Source organism: Numenius arquata, chromosome 3 (assembly GCF_964106895.1).
Source record: "Numenius arquata chromosome 3, bNumArq3.hap1.1, whole genome shotgun sequence".
Taxonomy (NCBI): domain Eukaryota; kingdom Metazoa; phylum Chordata; class Aves; order Charadriiformes; family Scolopacidae; genus Numenius; species Numenius arquata.
In genome coordinates, this window is record NC_133578.1 from 60,687,503 (window position 1) to 60,707,905 (window position 20,403).

The 20,403-nt window shown below is 39.4% G+C and overlaps 1 protein-coding gene across 3 annotated transcripts in view; it reads right to left on the reverse strand.

Annotated features, from left to right (window-relative positions):
• The window catches only part of CSMD3 (CUB and Sushi multiple domains 3), a 654,503-nt gene that overhangs the window by 172,287 nt on the left and 461,813 nt on the right, over positions 1-20,403 (reverse strand). For all 3 annotated transcript variants that reach the window (XM_074145167.1, XM_074145166.1, XM_074145165.1), the window contains 2 exons: positions 13,323-13,514; positions 6,619-6,757 (listed from right to left, as the gene is read on the reverse strand). In XM_074145167.1, the coding sequence (XP_074001268.1) occupies positions 6,619-6,757; positions 13,323-13,514 (331 nt within the window). The remainder of the gene's footprint in view (positions 1-6,618; positions 6,758-13,322; positions 13,515-20,403) is intronic.

Consider the following 20,403-nt stretch of genomic DNA (forward strand, 5'->3'; position numbering starts at 1 on the left):
GTTATAATGCAGTCAGCTGCAGAGTAGAGTATACACAGCTTCCAGTCAAACCGAACACTTTCACACAGCCAGGGGATGATCTTCCAGTAACCCTAAGAGCAAGAAGCATTTTGCCTATAATCTTTTTTAAAGGAAAAGGTGTAGTATTGAAACCTCATGTTTTCTTTTGAACTTAATTTTAATAACAAAAATTAATTTCATTAATTATGTAGCTATAGTTAATTAAGTTAATTAGTTAATTTGAACTTAATTTTAGTTAAAGGCAGCAAGTTATACAAATTTACTTGTGAGATTGTCCCTGTACAAAAAAAGTTTAAAGAAATCTTGTTAGTAAAAAGGAGTAAATCCAACCACTAGAATTATTTTGTCTCTTCTTGATACAAGCTTCCAACTAAAATAAAGTAGACACTGAAGATCTAGTACAGCTCCTTTCAGGAAAATATTTTTAAACTTCTAGATTATTTAAAAAATATTTCCTTACAAAAGCAATGCAAAAGTCAAATGTCAACAGCTTTGATTTTTAAAGTGCCACAGTTTGTCTTGAGTTTAAAAGGGTTAGCTGGAGTAAGTCCCACTCAAACGCATATTCAACAGTACCCAGTGGAGTATCCAGAGTTTGGTTTATACAGGAAGTTGTTTGTTTTTTTTTTTTTTCACTAGAACAGTCTGTGCATCATAAGTGAGGTAAGTCTCAGTAAGTATGCAACCTACTTTGACCAAGACTAACCTCGTCAGCTTCTCTCAAGAATCATTGCAATTGTCCAGATTTTAAGAACAACTTGGCAATATTTGGGATCTATAAGCTGTTCACATACTGTACTGAATCACACTGTAAAATACTGGTTTTATTCTAAGATGGAGGATCCCATATCTAAATGTACAACAAAGACCAGAATATTCTTAAATATTTTGAGCTCATGATGTTTCACTAAACACAAAAAACAGTGATACTACACAATAGAAAGTTGCTTAGCAACTTAGAGAATTCTGAAATGACCAACAAAATAGCTTAATTGTTAAATATGTAAATATAATTGAGTAATTAATTTGTTTGGAAGGAATTCTTCAAAACATTATCACTGGGCACTAAGAACAGACAACTATATCACAGAATCACAGAATCTTCATGGTTGGAAGGGACCTTTGAGATCATCAAGTCCAACCACAAAAAAAAAAAAAAAAACCAACCAAAAAAACCACAACCAAACACCAAACAAACAGACACAAAACAACAATCTCGGGCACTAGAGCATGCCCTGAAGTGCCATGTCTACACGTTTCTTAAATACCTCCAGGGATGGTGACTCCACCACCTCCCTGGGCAGGCTGTTCCAGTGCCTGACCACTCTCTCAGTAAAGTAATTCTTCCTAATATCTAATCTAAACCTCCCCTGCCCCAACTTCAGACCATTTCCTCTGGTCCTGTCATTATTCACTTGGGAGAAGAGGCCAACACCCACCTCTCTACAACCTCCTTTCAGGTAGTTGTAGAGGGCAATGAGGTTCCCCCTCAGCCTCCTCTTCTCCAAACTAAACATGGCCAGTTCCCTCAGCTTCTCCTCATATGACTTGTTCTCTAGACCCCTCACCAGCTTGGTGGCTCTCCTCTGGACATGCTCCAGCAGCTCAATGTCCTTCCTGTAGTGAGGGGCCCAGAACTGAACACAGTACTTGAGGTGAGGCCTCACCAGGGCCGAGTACAGAGGCACGATCACTTCCCTGCTCCTGCTGGCCATGTTATTCCTGATAGAGGCCAGGATGCCATTGGCCTTCTTGGCTACCTGGGCACGCTGCTGGCTCATTTTAAGCTGGCTGCCCACCAATACCCCCAGGTCCTTTTCTGCTGGGCAGCTTTCCAGCCACTCTTCCCCAAGTCTGTAGCGTTCCCTGGGGTTGTTGTGACTGAAATGCAGGACCTGGCACGTGGCCTTATTAAACTGCAGTCCATTGGCCTTGGCCCATTGATCCAACCTGTCCAGATCCCTCTGTAGAGCCTTCCGACCCTCAAGAAGATCAACACTCCCACCTAGTTTGGTGTCATCTGCAAACTTACTGAGGGTACACTCAATCCCCTTATCCAGATCATCAATAAAAACATTAAACAAGACTGGCCCCAAAACCGAGCCCTGAGGGACACCGCTGGTGACTGGCCACCAACTGGATTTCACCCTATTAATCACAACTCTCTGGGCACAGCCATCCAGCCAGTTTTGTACCCAGTGAAGAGTACACTTGTCTATGCCATGATTCACCAGCTTTTCCAGGAGAACACTGTCGGGGACGGTGTCAAAGGCCTTACCAAAGTCCAGGTAGACAACGTCCACAGCCTTCCCCGCATCGAGAAAGAGGGTCACATGGTCGTAGAAATAGATCAAGTTGGTTAAGCAGGACCTCCCTTTCATAAACGCATGCTGGCTGGCCCTTATCCCTTGGCTGCCCTGCACTTGCAGTGAGAGCTCACTCAAGATGATCCTATCCATGATCTTTCCTGGTACCGAGGTCAGGCTGACAGGCCTATAGTTTCCCGGATCCTCCTTCCGGTCCTTCTTGTAGGTGTGTGTCACATTGGCCACCCTCCAGTCATCTGGTACCTCTCCTGTTGACCAGGATTGTTGATACATAATGGAGAGAGGCTTGGTGAGCTCCCCCGCCAGCTCTCTGAGTACCCTTGGGTGAATCCCATCTGGCCCCATAGACTTATGCATGTCCAGGTGCATAAGCAAATCATTAACTACTTCCTCCTGGATTATGGGGGGGTTGTTTTGCTCTCCATCCTTACCTTCCAGCCCAGGAGGCTGAACACCCTGGGGGTAGCTGGTCCGACTACTGAAGACAGAGGCAAAGAAGGCATTAAGTATCTCAGCCTTCTCCTCATCCTTTGTTGCAATGTTTCCTCCAGCATCCAGTAAGGGATGGAGATTCTCCCTGACTCTCTTTTTGTTGATGTATTTATAAAAACTTTTTTTGTTGTCCCTTATATTAATGGCCAGGCTGAGTTCCAGCTGGGCTTTTGCCTTCCAAATTTTTTCTCTGTATAACCTAACAAGATCTCTGTACTCCTCCTGAGTTACCTGTCCCTTCATCCAAAGGTGGTAAACCCTCCTTTTTTCCCCTAAGTCCCATCAAAAGCTCTTTGTTCAACCAGGCCGGCCATTTTCCCTGCCCTTTAATTTTGCGCCTCATGGGGACAGCCTGCTCCCGGGCTTTTAGGATTTCCTTCTTGAAGAGTGTCCAGCCTTCCCGGACCCCCTTGCCCCACAGGACTATCTCCCAAGGGACTCTCCCATCCGGGGTTCTGAATGGGCTAAAGTCCGCCCTCCAGAAGTCCAAGGTGAAGGTTTTGCTAACCCCCTTCCTTACCTCACTAAGAATTGAAAACTTGACCATTTCATGATCACTAAGCCCAAGATGGCCTCCAACCTCCACATCTTCCACTAGCCCTTCTTTGTTTGTGAAAAGTAGGTCTAGCAAGGCGCTTCCCCTGGTAGGCTCTCCTAACAGTTGTGTCAGGAAGTTATCTTCCATACACTCAAGGAACCTCCTAGCCTGCCTGCTCTCGGCTGTGTTATATTTCCAGCAGATATCCGGTAGGTTGAAGTCCCCAACCAGAACAAGGGCTGGCGATTGCAACACTTCAGCCAGCCGCTTACAGAATACTTCATCAACCTGCTCATCCTGGTTGGGTGGTCTATAGTTGACTCCCAGTACAGAATCCCCCTTGTTAGCCATCCCCTTCATCCTTACCCATAAACACTCAACTTCATCGTTACTGGAATCTAGCTCTATACAGTCAAAACACTCCCTAATGTACAGAGCCACACCCCCGCCTCTCCTTCCTTGCCTATTCCTTCTGAAGAGCTTATAGCCATTCATTGCAGCATTCTAGTCATGACTGTCATCCCACCACATCTCCGTGATGGCGACTACGTCATAGCTGTCCTGCTGCACAATGGCTTCTAGCTCATCCTGTTTGTTGCCCATGCTACATGCATTAGCATAGATGCACTTGAGCTGGGCTCCCGATTTCACCCCCATCCTTGGCCCTTTACCCCCAGGCTCATTACCAGTGGGACTGGTTTTATCCCTTTCCCCCTTCACTTCTAGTTTAAAGCTCTGTCCATGAGCTTTGTTGGCTCCTGGCCCCTTTTCCCCTTTTGGGATAGGGTTTTCCCATTGTTCACAAGCAGAAATTTCTAAACATCTATCCCTTTTCTCAAATGAAATGACAGAGCAAGAGTCCTCACTAACCCAGCATCCTTCAAGCCCTGGCATACTTCCCTTGGGTTTAATCCTGACAGGCCCAGTTAGCTCCCCTTCCCCCCTCATATCTAGTTTAAAGCCCTGTCAATGAGCCCTGCTAACTCCTGCCCCAAAATTCTTTTCCCCCTCTGGGACAGGTGCATCCCACCTACCACCAGCAGGCCAGGTGTCTTGTATAGCTGCCTACGATCAAAAAACCCAAAGCCCTGCCGATAACACCAGTCCCAAAGCCATGAGTTGACCTGTTGCCTCTTCCTATTAATTTCCCCATTCATGATTGCCACCGAAGGGATAGAGGAGAACACAAGTTGCTTTCCTGATCCCTTAAGCAGCTGTCCCAAGGCTCTAAAATGTCTTTTAATTGATTTTGGCCTCCTTCTACCCACTTCATCACTACCCACCTGAAATACTAACAGGGGGTAATAATCAGAGGGCTTTACTAGGGCATAGTCCAACATGTCCCTAACCCATGCCCCAGGGAGGCAGCAGACTTCCCTGTGAAGTGGGTCAGGGCGGCATATTGGTCCCTCTGCCCCCCTCAGTAGAGAGTCACCCACAACAATGACCCGTCTGCTTTTTCTTTTGGAGCTAGTAGTGATGCCGGGTCTATGGTGACTTGTTCTTTCTGCCTTCTCTAGCCTGGGTGTACCGTCCTCCCCTCCAACAGCCAGTTCCTCTTGCAGGACTCCATACCTGTTCTGCAAGGGTAACTGGGGAGGTGGCGGCGCCAGGAGGGGATTCACTTGCTTCCCTGAGCAGGGACCTGTTTGCATTCCCCCCCTTCTCTGAGATCTCCTCCTATTGCTTGGTGACAAGAGGGAAGGGGGGCCTCTGATTTATGTGGGGCTTCAACCTGTTCCTGTTCCCTTACTCTCAGGGAGTGAGCCCAGCAGTCAACCTCTCTCACACTCCCTGATACTCCTCAGCCTCTCCACTTCATCCTTCAGCTCGGCCACCAGGCTGAGCAGATCATTCACCTGTTCACATCTGATACAGGTGTTGTCTCCCCTACCCTCCATCGCAAGTGCCAGGCTCTGGCACTCTCTGCAGCCAGAGGCCTGGACGCCCACATGTTTGCATGGGACCTCTGTCTGGGTGCCCACAGCTTTTCTAACAACAGCCTTCGACCGGGTAGCAACCATGACTGGATCTCTATAAGCAACTGACACCTTGCGACTCAAGGGCCAGTTGGGATGAGCCCCCTAGTCCTCTGGCCACTTAGAGGGATTGAATTTACCTCATACGCTGGTAGAGGCTCACCGCCCTGCTGTACAGACTGCAGCCGGCTGGGGCACCCGCTGGGGCACACACACAAGCACCGGGGGCTTACTCTGTGCTCTGTGTGCAGGGACTAGTCCCTGCCCTCCCCGAGGCTTCTTATAACCAGGTGGCGAGATCAACCAGGGGTGGTGGTGGCTCCGCCCAGGCTCCCTCAGCAGCACCGCCCACCAGCTGACAGCCCCAGGACAAGCAGAGGCCTTGTCCTGGCTTCAAAAAGGCCCAAAAGGAGATTCTCATCGGCCCTTTTTGCTGCAGATCTCTTCCCCAGCGCAGTCTAACCTGCCCCGAAGCTGGTCTCTGCGGCAATGACCTGCACTACTAAACTAGTCATCACATTAACACTGATCAGAACAATAAAGCCACTATTCTAGAACATCCAGCATAAGCAGGACTTAAATTTGACTGGACATTACAAGTACAATTTTTAACTTTTCTGTGACATCTTCATATGCCCCAGTTGGCATGCATATTTTTCACACATAATATGCATATTAACTTACTTTATGGGTTACATACAATGCAGCAGCAAAAGTTCCTCTGTGGATTCTATTAAACTCAATTTAATTATGATAAAGAAAATGCTAAACCAATTCCATTTAATAACCAGAACAACAGGAAGTACCCTGTATCCTGAAATTATATGGACTAATAAAAATAAATAAATAAAAATAAATTTAAAAAATACTTTTGAAATATTCCTTAAAAAGCAGGTGAGCATCTCATACAAAATATGATGAATCTATAGGCTTCATCACTAAAAAACATCTTCCTGGGCTAGGGAGAATTCAGTGAGTTACTGCCAACTCAGGAACAGAATTTCGGTAAATTGAGCACCATCTACTTCCACATTAGCTGGTGTAAACTGAGAATGCTTTAAGCTGAACAGGAGCAACGAGCTCCCGAGCTCCACCTCTATGTGTACTGCATGTATTTATTGGGACAGCTGACCAAGATAACAATTGCTAATAACTTTGATAGTTATATTAAGCATACATATGTTACACTACAAAGCTCTGGACAACCGCGAATAATAAAGCTACAGACACAAGTAAAAAATATAAACAAGAAGCGGGTTACCTGATAAATGCTAATGATATAACATAATCGTTATTAACAGCGATAGTCCAGTCACAATCTCTGCTGTGGGGATAAGGATGAGGGAAGTTTGGTGAAAGTATAAAACCTGATGAGCCAGTCAAGTTTCCTCCACAGGGAGCTGTGAATAAAAACAAATTAGAATTGAAGAAAGAAGGTAAGAGAAAAAGAAGTGAGTAGCAGCAATCTGTTCACTGACATTTAATGTCCTCCAAAAGTTAAACAAGTGAAGTATTTACAAAGCTTTAACAGAAACAAAAAATGTATTCATATTTCTCCTTAGACAAATACTAATACTACTAAGTGAAGTACTTGGGTTTTCAACTCTGTGTCCTTTTATTTGCTTGCATAATATTATGTCAAGATTTTTCTGAAAATACTGTGAACTTGAGAAATGCTCTGGCTGCAGACATAAAAAAAACTTGATTGCATAAGCTTTTCACTTTCTACTTCCTGTTAAAGGCATTCTGAAAGAAACTTCTTAAGATATGAAATATGATCTGTTTACACTGATAGTGCAACTTACCTGCATTTTCATCAGAGAGTACTGATTAGTAATTCAGATTGAAACTGATAGAATGTAATATATGCTGTGTGTTTGTGGTCCAGAAGTGTAAATACTTAATAAAAGAATGGAAGTGTCACTAACCTCTTGAAGTTTTGTACTTGAGCATTCTTTAACTGAGACTTCATATAAGAATAAGAGAATAAGTGCTTTTTCTAAAGATCTTTTTTGAAAGAAATTCATAAATTTTCTTCAAAAGTTTCAAGGTAAGATTTATAAAGACTTATCATTTTGCAAAATTGAATTCTACAAAGTGATCATCTGCAGTACCAGTGAAAGGAGTTAATTGCTCAAGTCTTCTGTAGCAGAGATGCAGAGAGCTCAAAGGTTACTTAAATCACTTACAAAATCATAGAACTGTTTAGGTTGGAAAAGTTGAACCATTAACCTAACACTACCAAGTCCACCACTAAACAATGTCCCTAAGAACCACATCTGCATGTCTTTTAAATACCAGGAACAGTGACTCAACCACTTCCCAGAGCAGCCTGCTCCAATGCCTGACAACCCTTTCACTGAATAATTTCTTGGTAATATTGAATCTAAACCTTCCCTGGTGCAACTTGAGGCCACTTCCTCTTTTCCTATCTCTTGTTACCTGGGAGAAGAGACCAACTCCACCTGGCTACAACCTCCTTTCAGGTAGGTGTAGAGAGTGGTAAGGTCTCCTCTCAGCCTCCTTTTCTCCAGCCTAAACAACACCAGTTCCCTCAACCACTCCTCAATAAGACTTGTTCTCCAGACCTCTCACCAGCTTCATTGCCCTTCTTTGGACATGGTCCGGCACCTCAATGTCTTGTAGTGAAGGGCCCAAAAATGAACACAGCGTTCAAGGTGCGGTCTCACCAGTGCTGAACACAGGGGGACAATCACTTCCCTAGTCCTGCTGTCCGCGCTATTCCTGGTACAAACCAGAATGCTATTTGCCTTCTTGGCCACCTGGCCACACTGCTGGCTCATATTCATACAGCTGTCAACAAACATCCCAAGGTCCTTTTCCAAGGACCGGATTTCTAGCCACTGTTCCTCAAATCTGTATGGGGTTGTTGCGACCCCAGTGCAGCACCTGGCCAAGCCATGAGCAGCCAGTTTCTCCACAGGAATGCTGTGGGAAGTGGTGTCAAAGACTTTACTGAAGTCCAAGTAGACAACACCCACAGCCTTTCTCTCATCCACTAAGTGGTCACCTTATCATAGAAGAAGATCAGGTTAGTTAAGCAGGACCTGCTTTTCATGAACATATGCTGACTGGGCCTGATCACCTGGTTGTCCTTCATGTACTGTGTGATGGCACTCAAGATGATCTGTACAGATCAAGATGATATGTACAGATATAAATTGACTGAGTGGGAAATATACATGGTATTTCCTAATAGTCTTTCTACATTATACATATTTTTCTTGTATTAAAAGGGAGCAATGGATTGCTAAATTACCTCAAAAACGAAAATAAAATCAGAATCTTCCATTATATTTTGGTACTATAAATGGTAATGAATTCCATAATAAACATTTTGTGTAAAAGCAGTTAGAAACTGAAACATCACCTTGTTCTACGAACGTGTAAAGATTACAAATCAATAGTACTAGCAAATGCACATAGTAATTTTTCCAGACCCAGCACTTGCTTCTCTTAACAATCACCAAATACAAATTTTATCATGATAGCATTTTGTCAGAGGTTTTCAGTTGCTAGAAAAAGTTCCATCAGCTACAAGGGATCAGACTGGAAGTTTCATTTGGTACAAAACATGTACTTAGTTTTACAATAGGTATAATAAAGACAATATTTCTGTCTTCCCAAGATTAAAATTAGTATTGTTTCTAATCAGAAGCAAAATAAGATTACAAAACAAAATAAGATTTAATTATTGCAAAACAATGTGATCCCTTTAACTCTAAAGGGGATCACTGTAACCTTCTATCTTGCTGAACTAAAAGTTCATGCAAAGGAACCTTGAGCTGTGAGATTGTATGGAATGTAAAGGCTGCTTGTCACATGGAACTAGTGTTCTTTAGTATAACCCTGTACATCCATGCTCTGTAAGTACTTTAATGATTCAGGCTGCACTATCTGCACATCTCAAGAACCAAAATGTAAAGAGTACCAGAAAGGACATTAAGGTTATTCACTGCAATCAAGCTTCACTGAAATGACTCCTAAACTGTATCAGTCTGATGATATTTTCTGAGGCACCCTGGACTTACATATGATGATACAAATATGTTAACTCAAACTGTTATGTTTGAGTTAGTTCTTGTCATGTTCCAGACTACTTTCTATGAATTTGTGCATTCACGATGCTTTCCTGATGTGCCTTGATTTAGTTTAACCCTGTTAAGTTCATTGATAGAATGTTTGCATATTAGTAGCTTCTTTCTTATCAACTTACTCTTTCGTTTACACACAATAGCAGTTACTTTTTCTCTGATAGGGAGACTGGTTCTTTCATTTAATCCTTGCCAAGGTCTAGTTGATCATCACAAAGACTCGCCAGGGAATAAATGGAAAGTACACAAAATTGTACAGTCAAAAAGTATTTTATTTCAAGCTATACCATTTTTTTTTTTTTTTTTACTGCTATACCAGCAGTAAAAAAACCACATTAATCTTCAACATTGTAAAATATATCCCAGGTAGAATTTTCTTTAGATATAGCAGTTTCAGATTATTTTATTTTTTAATTCATTAGATAGTAAATTGAGAAAGTCAACATCATCTAATAAAAAATGTTATTAGACAATGTTGCTTTTTCCAGTTTACTGTCTTCTCTAAAATTGTTTGAAGTCTTTATTTCTCTGTGTGCTTATATTAAATTCTTGTGTGTTTCAGAATCTATAATTTTCTGAATTTAATGTGTGCAGCATTATTATTGTCATAACTTTGTTTATAAATAAGGGCAGTCCAGCTCTGAAAACAAAGGACACCTATTTTTATAGTATTACACCCAAGACCTTAGACTGAACAAATGTAATACCCCATATAGAAAGAAAGGCAAATGTCAATACACTATGAAAAATTTATTTTTAATCTACTACACAGTGAAAACTAGGTATAGGTTATGTCAACCTGTCTTTATAAACCTTGTTGTAGACACAGTGGGAAGCAAGCACTGTGCCAGACAGTCTGTCTGCACGATGATCTTAGCATTCATTTTTTGTAAGGGAGGAAGTATGGACTGGGTTGGTTTTTATCTAAAACCTATTTAATTTTTCTGAAAGGCAACAAAGGAGTATTCTAGAACTTTCTGGATTTTATTTATTTATTCACTGAATTACATCTTAGTAAAAGAATCAGAATCTATGGTTGCATTCATTATTTTTTTTTTAAATAAGAGATATTAAATATACAATGATACAATCATAGAATCATTGAATGGTTTGGGTTGGAAGGGACCTTTAAAGGTCATCAAGTCCTACCTCCCTGCAATGAACAGGGACATCTTCAACTAGATCAGGTTGCTCAGAGCCCCGTCCAACCTGACCTTGAATGTTTCCAGGGATGGGGCATCTACCACCTCTCTGGGCAACCTGTTCCAGTGCTTCACCACCTAATCTCTAATTTTCAACATTCATTCAAATAGTTGAATCCAATTTGAAATTAAAATGTTCTTAAAATTTTGTTACAAGCAAGACTGAGGGAGACTAAACAACCAAGGCAGTACCACAGGTAACAATTAACAAGTACATTTACCTAGTTCTGAATATTAGGAAGTAGGGGGTTCAAAAAGACACTTTGGAGTGTAAAGAACTAATAAAATTAATCTAGAACATGCTACAACAATGCAGGTCAGGAATTATCCCTGCCTCTTATTCTTCTATCAAAATGATGTTTATTTTTTCTTAGACTTGGATAAACCACTATGATGTTGAAGTTATGTGTAGAGTAAGCCTTGTACAGTTTTGCTTTAGAGGCATGGACCAACCCAGGTGAATATATTACAACTTTGGAAAAAAATGGATGAACTTCAGAGCGCACTGATATCCAACAGACAATTTTGAAATCTTTGGGCTTCAAGCCAAGGTTTGCACACCCTACTTTAGTCTATTAGCGGCTCATATTCCCCCAAAATGTATAATTATGGGAAATCAATATACAATAACTTAATGTCTGATATTTGGCCAATAAATTATCATAATAAGCATTCTTGCTACTCCATGTACAGCAGGCATTTGTGCGTAAAGTGTAAAAATTACAAGCATTAGGTAAATGGATGCAGGCAGTTAAGAAAACAAGTGCATGCATATTTACACACATACTAAGGACAGACAGTAGAGCCCCTACATTTAATCTGTTTAATAATATCATCAACTCAGTATTGATAATGATTAAAACTGCTAATAATGCTGTATAATAAAGTAATTACTTTTCAGTTGAAAAAGTCCACCTCTACACCACTCTGGGCCGAAAAGCTCTTGTCTGATTATGTTAGGTGCCCTTGTTCTACTTCCGTCCTTTCAGACAGTCCATTCAGGCAGTCCTGCTTTGGACATGACAGTATCTCATAATGACATGACTCAGGGAAACACCACTGCAACTGGCCTAGCCAATATTCCTCCAATTACACTTCCTTGGAGTGGACCTTTTCCTTCAGTTCTGATCCATCAACTTGCAGATCCTACTTAACAGGTGTGCCAATGCCAATTTTTTCTGGGATAGAGTTAATTTTCTTCATAGTACTTAGTATGGGGTTATGTTTTGGATTCGTGCTGGAAACAGTGTTAATAATACAAGGATGTTTTAGTTATTGCTGAGCAGCGCTTACACAGAGTCAAGGCCTTTCCTGCTTCTTACATCACGCTCCAGTGAGTAAGTTGGGGGTGCACAAGAAGTTGGCAGGAGGTACAGCTGGGACAGTTGACCTCAACTGACCAAAGGGATAATCCATACCGTATGATGTCATGCTCAGCATATAAAGCTGGGGGACATTCAGAGTGATGGTGTTTGTCTTCCCAAGTAACCGTTACATGTGATGGAGGCCAGCTTTCCTGGAGATGGCTGAGCACCTGCCTGCTGGTGGGAAGTAGTGAATGAATTCCGTTTTTCCCTTTGCTTGCATGCGGCACTTTTGCTTTACTTATTAAACTGTCTTTATCTCAACCCATGATTTTTCTCACTCTCACTCTTCCAGGTCTCTCCCCCATCCCAGTGAGGGGAAGTGAGCAAGTGACTGGGTGTTGTTTACTTGCCAGCTGGGGTTAAACCACAACAGTAGGTTATCTGTCACAACTCTGAGGGAATTTCATGTGAGCAGCTGTTGTCCTCTGAAACAAAATCTATTATTCTACATCACAATATCACATTTGACTGCATTAAAGAACATACAGGCCAAATAAGCATCATTTAACTAGCCAGATGGGACATAAAACCATGATTGTTTATCAGTTTTTAGAAGCGATAGTTTAGGTATTTTCCTGATCAATAATAATAATGATTAGGATTGCCTCAGAAAAGATTACTGGAAGGCTAATATCTACTAGAGACTTCTGTAATTTCTTATTACTTTTCATCATGATTCCATTAACCAAGTTAAATGCTTTCAAAGTCCATTTAATATGAGCTATGTTAATCAGAACAGCATTAGAGACTGAGACAATATTTCCAGAAATAAATGGTACGTTATAATTTTTACTAATGAAAATTTTGTTCTTTCTAAAATAATGAAGACTGCCAGAGAAATTAGGCTATCTTCTAATTCTTTCCTGTTGCATCCTACTTTATCCCTTGGATAATTTTACCTGATCTATAAAATTACTAGGTCATCTGCCTGATATTTTGTACATAGAGGTATATGAACCGAATCCTCCACTCTCATCACTATTTTTCAAGTTTTAAGGCAAAGCTAATAGAATCATTGACATTGACTTTCTTGCTTTCTCTGACATAGACCATCAAATTATAAATGATATGGCCTTGAGAGGGAAAGGATAAGAACTATTATACTAACAACTATAGAGGAAAGATTTTGGTAATGTCCATTGGAGCTTTATACAGAACAATTTATCATATGTGCAGTACTTGTGTGCATTTGTTCTTCAGAGAAAGTTCCTAGAGCAGTGTAATTCATTACACCAGAATTTAAAAGTTTAGGAAAGCATTATTTGATTTTTTTCTGCTTACCTATACAGACTGGTGGGTTGGGCTGCCAGAAGTACCGGTTTTCTACCTGAATGCAGGTTATTCTCTCATCTCCTTGCAGCTCATAGCCAGGGTCACACTGAAAAATGACAGTGTCTCCAGGTTCTCTTCCATCCCCATTTCTAGTTCCATTCATGGGGACACCAGGGTCACGACATGCAGTTGCTACGGAACCTAGCAGAGAAGGGAAAAATAAAATAAATTTTTAAAAAGCCAGCTTTTAAATCCATTTTTGCCCCATTACATTTTTCTAATCAAAAAGTTCTGCAATTCTTAAATTTTCCGACTCAATTCTGAAATTTTGAGAAATCATCCAATAATCTTCTGCTTTTATACTATTTTGACACCTGTTGTAAATACTGAAATGTGTATTTTTTTATTTAATCTTTTTTTTTTGGAAAAAAATCTGTGAAGCATTGCAAAAAGATAGAGATTTGCTAGTACCCTCGACACTCAGCACTTCTCATTTAGAGGAATTCTTAATATGACTAATGGAAAGAAGAGATTAAGAACCTCAGGTTGTCCTATAAGCTGCGCTTGCGCACATCTTCAATTCTCCACAATTCCGTAGTTCTTAAACGTAGGTGTTGTGTAACGTTTAATAGTAAATTTGGAAATTAATTTCATTGATCATTCATATCTATACATTTGCACACAACTTATCTACCATGCTAGGCTTTTCTAATAATATTACAAAAGTCACCTACACAAAAAATACACGTGGACTTAGTCTGAGAGAATATACAGTTACACGTAATGTATAAATACACAATGTTACTAAGACCACACAAAAACACAATGACTACAAGAGAAGTATGAGATTCATAGATGTTTTCTCCAGATTTACATAATATGATCAGCATATTATTTAATATATTATGCAACAAAATATGTAAGGTTATGTGAAAAATAAACACATCCATGTTTATTTAAGTAAATATTATTTCCTACTTACATTATAGAACTGCAACATTTCATATGTATTACAAATAAATAACAAATGTCAGAGCTGGCTGTGGAACTAGTCCCATCAAGCTCAGTAATCTGTGTAACATAAATACAAAGTGGCAGTACTAAAATTTAATTCAGATGCCCCCTTTCTGGGGAGCTAATACCAGCAGACAGCAATGTATTCATCTGAAATGTGTGGTTAAAAAAAAAAATAATATATTTACTATATTTTTGAAGAAGAAATCTTGGTCTAAATAGGTTATTTCCCTAAAAAACCCCGAGTATCTTGCTTTTCAAGACATGCTTAATAAAATTAAAAGAATTAGCTCTATAAAGCTGTAAGACTTTTTATGGGGTTGTTTTTCTACATAAGAAGTCCTGAGTACGAGGGTAAACCCCAACCCCCACCCCCCAATAAAAAAATATATATCTATACTATTTTAATTATGAAGTGTATATTCCAGTACAAGAACTGATTTTTTTTCCTATTATATATTCAGGGACCTCAATCACTACCTTCATCATTCCCCATGAAAATTTGTGGAGTAAGCAAAAAGCTCAGGAATTATGAAGTCCCCTATAACTTTGCTATCATACCTGCAATGCAGACTTGAGAGCTTTCTGCAAAATAAATGGAGCAGGCTATCACAATTCCCCATAAATTCATGTATGGGCTCAAGTTCTTTTTGACACATTAAAATTGATAAAGTAAGGAAAGAATACATCAGGTTTTATTCTATTACAATCATTGTAAACTCACAGTTAAGACAAGACTTCTTTTATGGTCACATTGTCTTGAATAACTACTGAGGTATGATTTGTAAATGTAATCAAATTGCTATAAACTACATGTCCATTATCAAGTACACGCAGCATGACAGGTGCAAGAATGGCTGTGTGTGTAGCAAAAACCTGTGTGTGATCATCTGAGAGCTTTTTTCCACTAATGAAGGTAGAGAAATGCAGAGACCTATTTTTATTCTTCTCTGGGTAGGGCTAGTTTGGAATAATTACACTGCAATCAGTCAAAAGATTTGTGCTAGATTAAAAACTCAAAGAGGCAGCTCTTGACTGAACACTCCAGCTTCAGGATGGAGATGAGTGAGACTCAATATTCAAACTGTTCAATAGATGAGGAATTTTGGACAGATAAGACACACAGAGCTTACATGAATTTCTACATAGTCAGGGTGGCAGAAAGTGTTTGGAACTAAGTGTGTTTGTGAAGTAAAACTCCAGACTGTGTTTTGGTTTACACTGAGGCATGGTTTTGGAGCACATGAATTGATTCCTTTTGGATGAAACTAAACTGAGAGAAACACTTCTGAACTACGCTAGAATAACTCTGAACTAAGAATATCTCTGAATATGAAGAGTGTTGCTAGCAGTGTTTCAGTACCAGCTGTTTCAATCCTTATATCACCTCCTTTTAGTCTATATTACTTGCTAATATAGAAATAGTCAAAGGACCCACAAGAGAGACTTAGTGTCTCAGACATCCATACGAAATACTCTCTAATGTATACTTTGAATATGAGACCACCAGTTCTCCAGAAAACATGTGCTAATGCACAGGCACAAGTATTACTTACTCTGGAGAGTTAGTTATCTTACCCCCTTCCTGCTATGTGACTTCAAGGAAGCGAGGCAGAATCTTGTTTTGGAGTTTCATAGCAGCCAAGCCATGTAAATTCCTCTCCCTGCCCCCAACCTGTTTGGATTTGTCCAAATAGCACTCATGTGATCAGATTCATATGTTCATATCTGTCTACGAATTTCCTTGATGTGGAGTAGAAAAACATTTTGATATATCTCTTTAATAATAAGGCATTCAAAAACATTTAAACAATAAATCAGATAATTAAGTTATTGTAAATCGATCGTTCCTGCCTGAAAAATAGCAAGTTACTGCCAGGGTCCAAGGGTTTCTGATAGTTCAAAAGCCCAGGTAATTTGATATGTGACTGCAGTGTCCTAAGATGACAGCTCCGTTTTCATGCAGGAAAGATACTTTGAAACATGGCATTAAAAGTGTGACAAGGCAGTAATAGACTGCACTGATGCTGGGATCAATATAATAAATGTCTTGGGACTTCTTGCTGTTAATGGTGACTTCTAAATTTAGTTTTCTAGTGCATGCCAAGTCTAATATCAGTAAAGACTACGAATCCCAACCCTGAGACAAAATTACTTCATTTTGATTAATTTGTGCATGTCTTCTGAAAAGAAAAGAAAGGGGAATTGTATTTATTTGTCTGAGAATTAGGGAAAAAAAAAAACCCAAACATTTCCATTCTTTTTTTCTTTTTTTTTTTTTTTCCTCAGAGCGCAAAATCAGGGCAGAAGCTCTAAGCCTTCCAAATTTCAGGCTCTTCATAACACACAGCCTGTCAAAAAAAATCATTCTTAACCTATTTAAATCAACATGGTTCTTCTAAACTCCTATCACTTTAAATAAAGGCTTTCTATAATTGTTGGTCTTTCAAACTTGCATCAGCCTGAACCAATCCTGACAGACTGCACCTTCAAAATTCAAGCTTCCCCGGACTCCATGTAATACCTTTACCCGTACGGACACTGCAGTCTCCCTGCATCTCTAAAACTGTCTGAGAATCAGGTCAACCTGGTATTTGCTATCTCAAATCCAACCTTCTATACAACTTTTCCTGAAAAAGAAAGAATAAAATAGCCACAGTGGTTTTATTCAGTCTTCTACCAACAGAAGCACTGCTGAGATAATTTTTATCTATTTTTAACTTCTGTTTCTGCTGTAGATCTAACAGAGATTTAGGAGCATAGCCATTATAATTCTTAAGTAAATTCTAACCATAGGCTCAGTTTGTTGACTTTGCATGACTTCGTATATTCTATCTAGGTTTGACAGTTATTGTTTGAAGATTAAAATGGGAAAATATTAAGAATAACGCAGAGAATCCAAATTTTATCTGGGACAATGCACCCCTTCAACAAAAAGAGTTTAACATTTTGTACAATCAGGGTTTTCTAGGTTGTCTAGGCGAGTCCTCTGTTTACTTAACTCTTAGCTATGTCATCTTAGGCACTTAACTTTGGGTTTCATTCCTCTCAGATTCTGCAACAGTAAATAAGTTAGGAGGTGTAAGATAGGTTAGGTTTATTTTGCATGGGAAAAAAAAACAAACAAAAAACCCTAAACCACAGAAATTAGTAAAATGGGGTAGACCAAAGTTCAAATCTCCCCTGTCTGATATGAAGCAGAAGATACATTAGAAGAGACATTAGCTCAAAGAATGCAATACATAGGCCTAGCTTCTGTTTCTGTTTCCAATAATCCTTAACAATTCTAAATGAAATAAAAGCTTGGAAAGAAATAGCCAGATCATCGGTTTAAGTTTCTGTTGCAGGTCTTCCAAGAATACCGGACAACATGAAAATCTTGAAAAAACTTTTGGAAGAAGAGAAGGTTCATGTTGAATGTCTAGAGCCGGGACAGCAGATTGGCTTGCTTCTCTTGTTGCTGTATGAGCTGTGAGAGATGATGGAGCAGTCAATAGCAGCTTCCAGGTAACACACTCCAAACTTTCTCAGAGCAGCGGCAGCAACCACCTTAACAATCCAAGTCTCTGGCATAGCCAACAGGCTGTTTTGCTGTCCAAAGCCATAGAAAAGGTACTTAACCTGCAGATAGCATGGCCCATTTCCACCATATCTGTGTAACTCTCAGTGAACCTTTCTGAGTCTTATTTCCCTCTTACACTAAGCATTGACCAAACACATTCTAGCACCAAGCCTGGTACTACACATCAGAACAGGAAAGAGATGACTGAAGAAAGATTACACATTGGAACAGGAGGGATAACACTCCTCTCCAGTAGCCCTCCATGTGGATTTCCTTGGCTGCCTCTGAACTCATAGAGACTGCAGCTTGGGCAAAACACAAAAAGGGGTGTCTAACACAAAGTTTGAAGGTCCTGACACCCCACCTGTCTTTTGCACTTGTCTTTGCAAACGTGCAGTTGTCAAACATAGGTTGTGTGCATGCTATTGTCAAAAGCAGGGTTAAGTCAAGAAGATTGTTCTGTCCTGAAAAACAAGTTCACAAAGCAAGTTACAGAATTTCTTGTGAATTTGTGCACCTGTGTAGTCCCTAGGGGGGGATTTCGCTGGCTGTCCCCAGGCTCACAAAATCAGGCAAGCCACAACTTGTACAATTGCATTAAAAATGCATGCTGGAAACTGCTGCAAGGTAATGGCTTTTTCTTTTTTTTTTTTTGGCTTTTTTTTTTCTTTCCCTATTTCCCAGTGTATAACAAATGATATTCCCATTTTGGTAATACCACCACGATAATAAATAACCAGTAAGGTCCTTGTATGGTATTGTTCTCTTAAACTTCTGTTGCATTACACACCTACACATAAATCAAATACAAAATTTTCTTGGAGATCCCAACCTGCAAAAAAGCATTAGAGGTGACCATGACTAGCAACTTTTGGACAACAATTATGAAATTAAAAAAAAAAAAAAAAAAAAAAAGAAAAGAATAAAGCCATGTAAAGTAAATGCCTGCATGTAAAGCCATGCCTGGTAACCCCCATAACACACTATGCTGTAAGTGTACATTTGACAAGTAGGAAACGGGAAGGATGTGGAAGAAAAGCATCTATCTTCTGAAAAAACCTACTAAATCAGGCAATATAATCCAGGGATATGACTGGCTTGCAGTCCACCCAGGAGCCAAGCTCCCTACAGCATAGGGCAGAAGAGTCTGTACAGGAGCCAGGCTCCCCACAGTGTAGGTCCAAGGGGTCCATCCAATACTGTAGAAGGGCTGGAGACCAGCACTCCTACAGCATTGCTCAGGAGCCTTGTGTCAGCTGAAATGGGGCTCCCAGGCACGGGGTAATGGGGTTCCCAGATGAGGATGCCAAGGGCCAGTATGGCCTGTTTAGTGCACTCAGGACCCTGCAGAGGGAAAGATTATTTTCTTTAAGAAACTTTGAAAGAAGACACAAACAAATTAAGTTTTAAAAAGCTGGAAAAGTTAGTTTTTAAAAAATGTTTTACTGAATTTGCTGCTTACAGAAAGACTTAAATAATTACATACATTTCTGTGCATAGAGTTGGCTTCAAGGATCTTATTCTTAGCTACCAAAATGCACTTTATTTTAATAATTTTATTTGACATGTAGGAGAGCTATTAGTCATTTTAGGGGAAAAAAAAAAGCAAAAAAAAACCAAACCAAAAATTAAATTTGGCCAAGGCCTTAGGGAAAAAAAAAAAAAAAAAAGAAAAAGAAACATCTGTCTGGTTTGTGTTTCCATCTTTCTCCTGCCACATATTCATGGTTTTTAGTTAAACCATTATATATAAATTTAATGTATATTTGAGCTCATTAAGAAATTCACTCCATACATATTTTCATCAGTCTAAAAATCTGATTAAAAATTTAATCTAATTTAGATTAAAATTAAATTAAATTTATATTAAAATTAAAATTAACATTAAAATGTTAGATTTTCTAACATTTTAGAACTTTAGATTTTCCAAGAAGGCTCAACAACAGAAAGCTCTAAAAAGACATCACAAATTCACGGTTTCCATAGATGCCCAGTCAAGTCCCATATTATTAAATATTCACCATGTTTGTTTTGGTTTGTACTGCATATGATTATGAAATCTGGTGATTTATACTTCTGTGTTTCCAACAGCAATGATTTCTATGACCAGCAATGATAAGTTTTATAACAAGTTTTAGAACCTGATAACTCAAGTTGGAAAACACAGACTACTTGGTCAACTGCATACTTAAATATTATTTCATTGCCATTGTATTCAGAATTTGTATCCAGATTATTTTATGCATTCTACTGATTGTCAAGCAAAAGTATTTAGTAGCAATTGTTAACTGAACTTTTAAAAAGTGTTGTTTAGATTATAAGCTGGTATAGTCTCACATCTTTTTTGTAGGGGTAAGGGTTGAGATCAAATTCTTTCCAAAGGGACTTTATCTGATTTTACTGTCAAATACATTTTAGTTCTTAGGGACATAATAGATGCAGATTTAATGAGACAACCTAATTTTATTTTTTATTATTGTATTTGTTTTCACTTTACGTTAGTCATTAAAATGT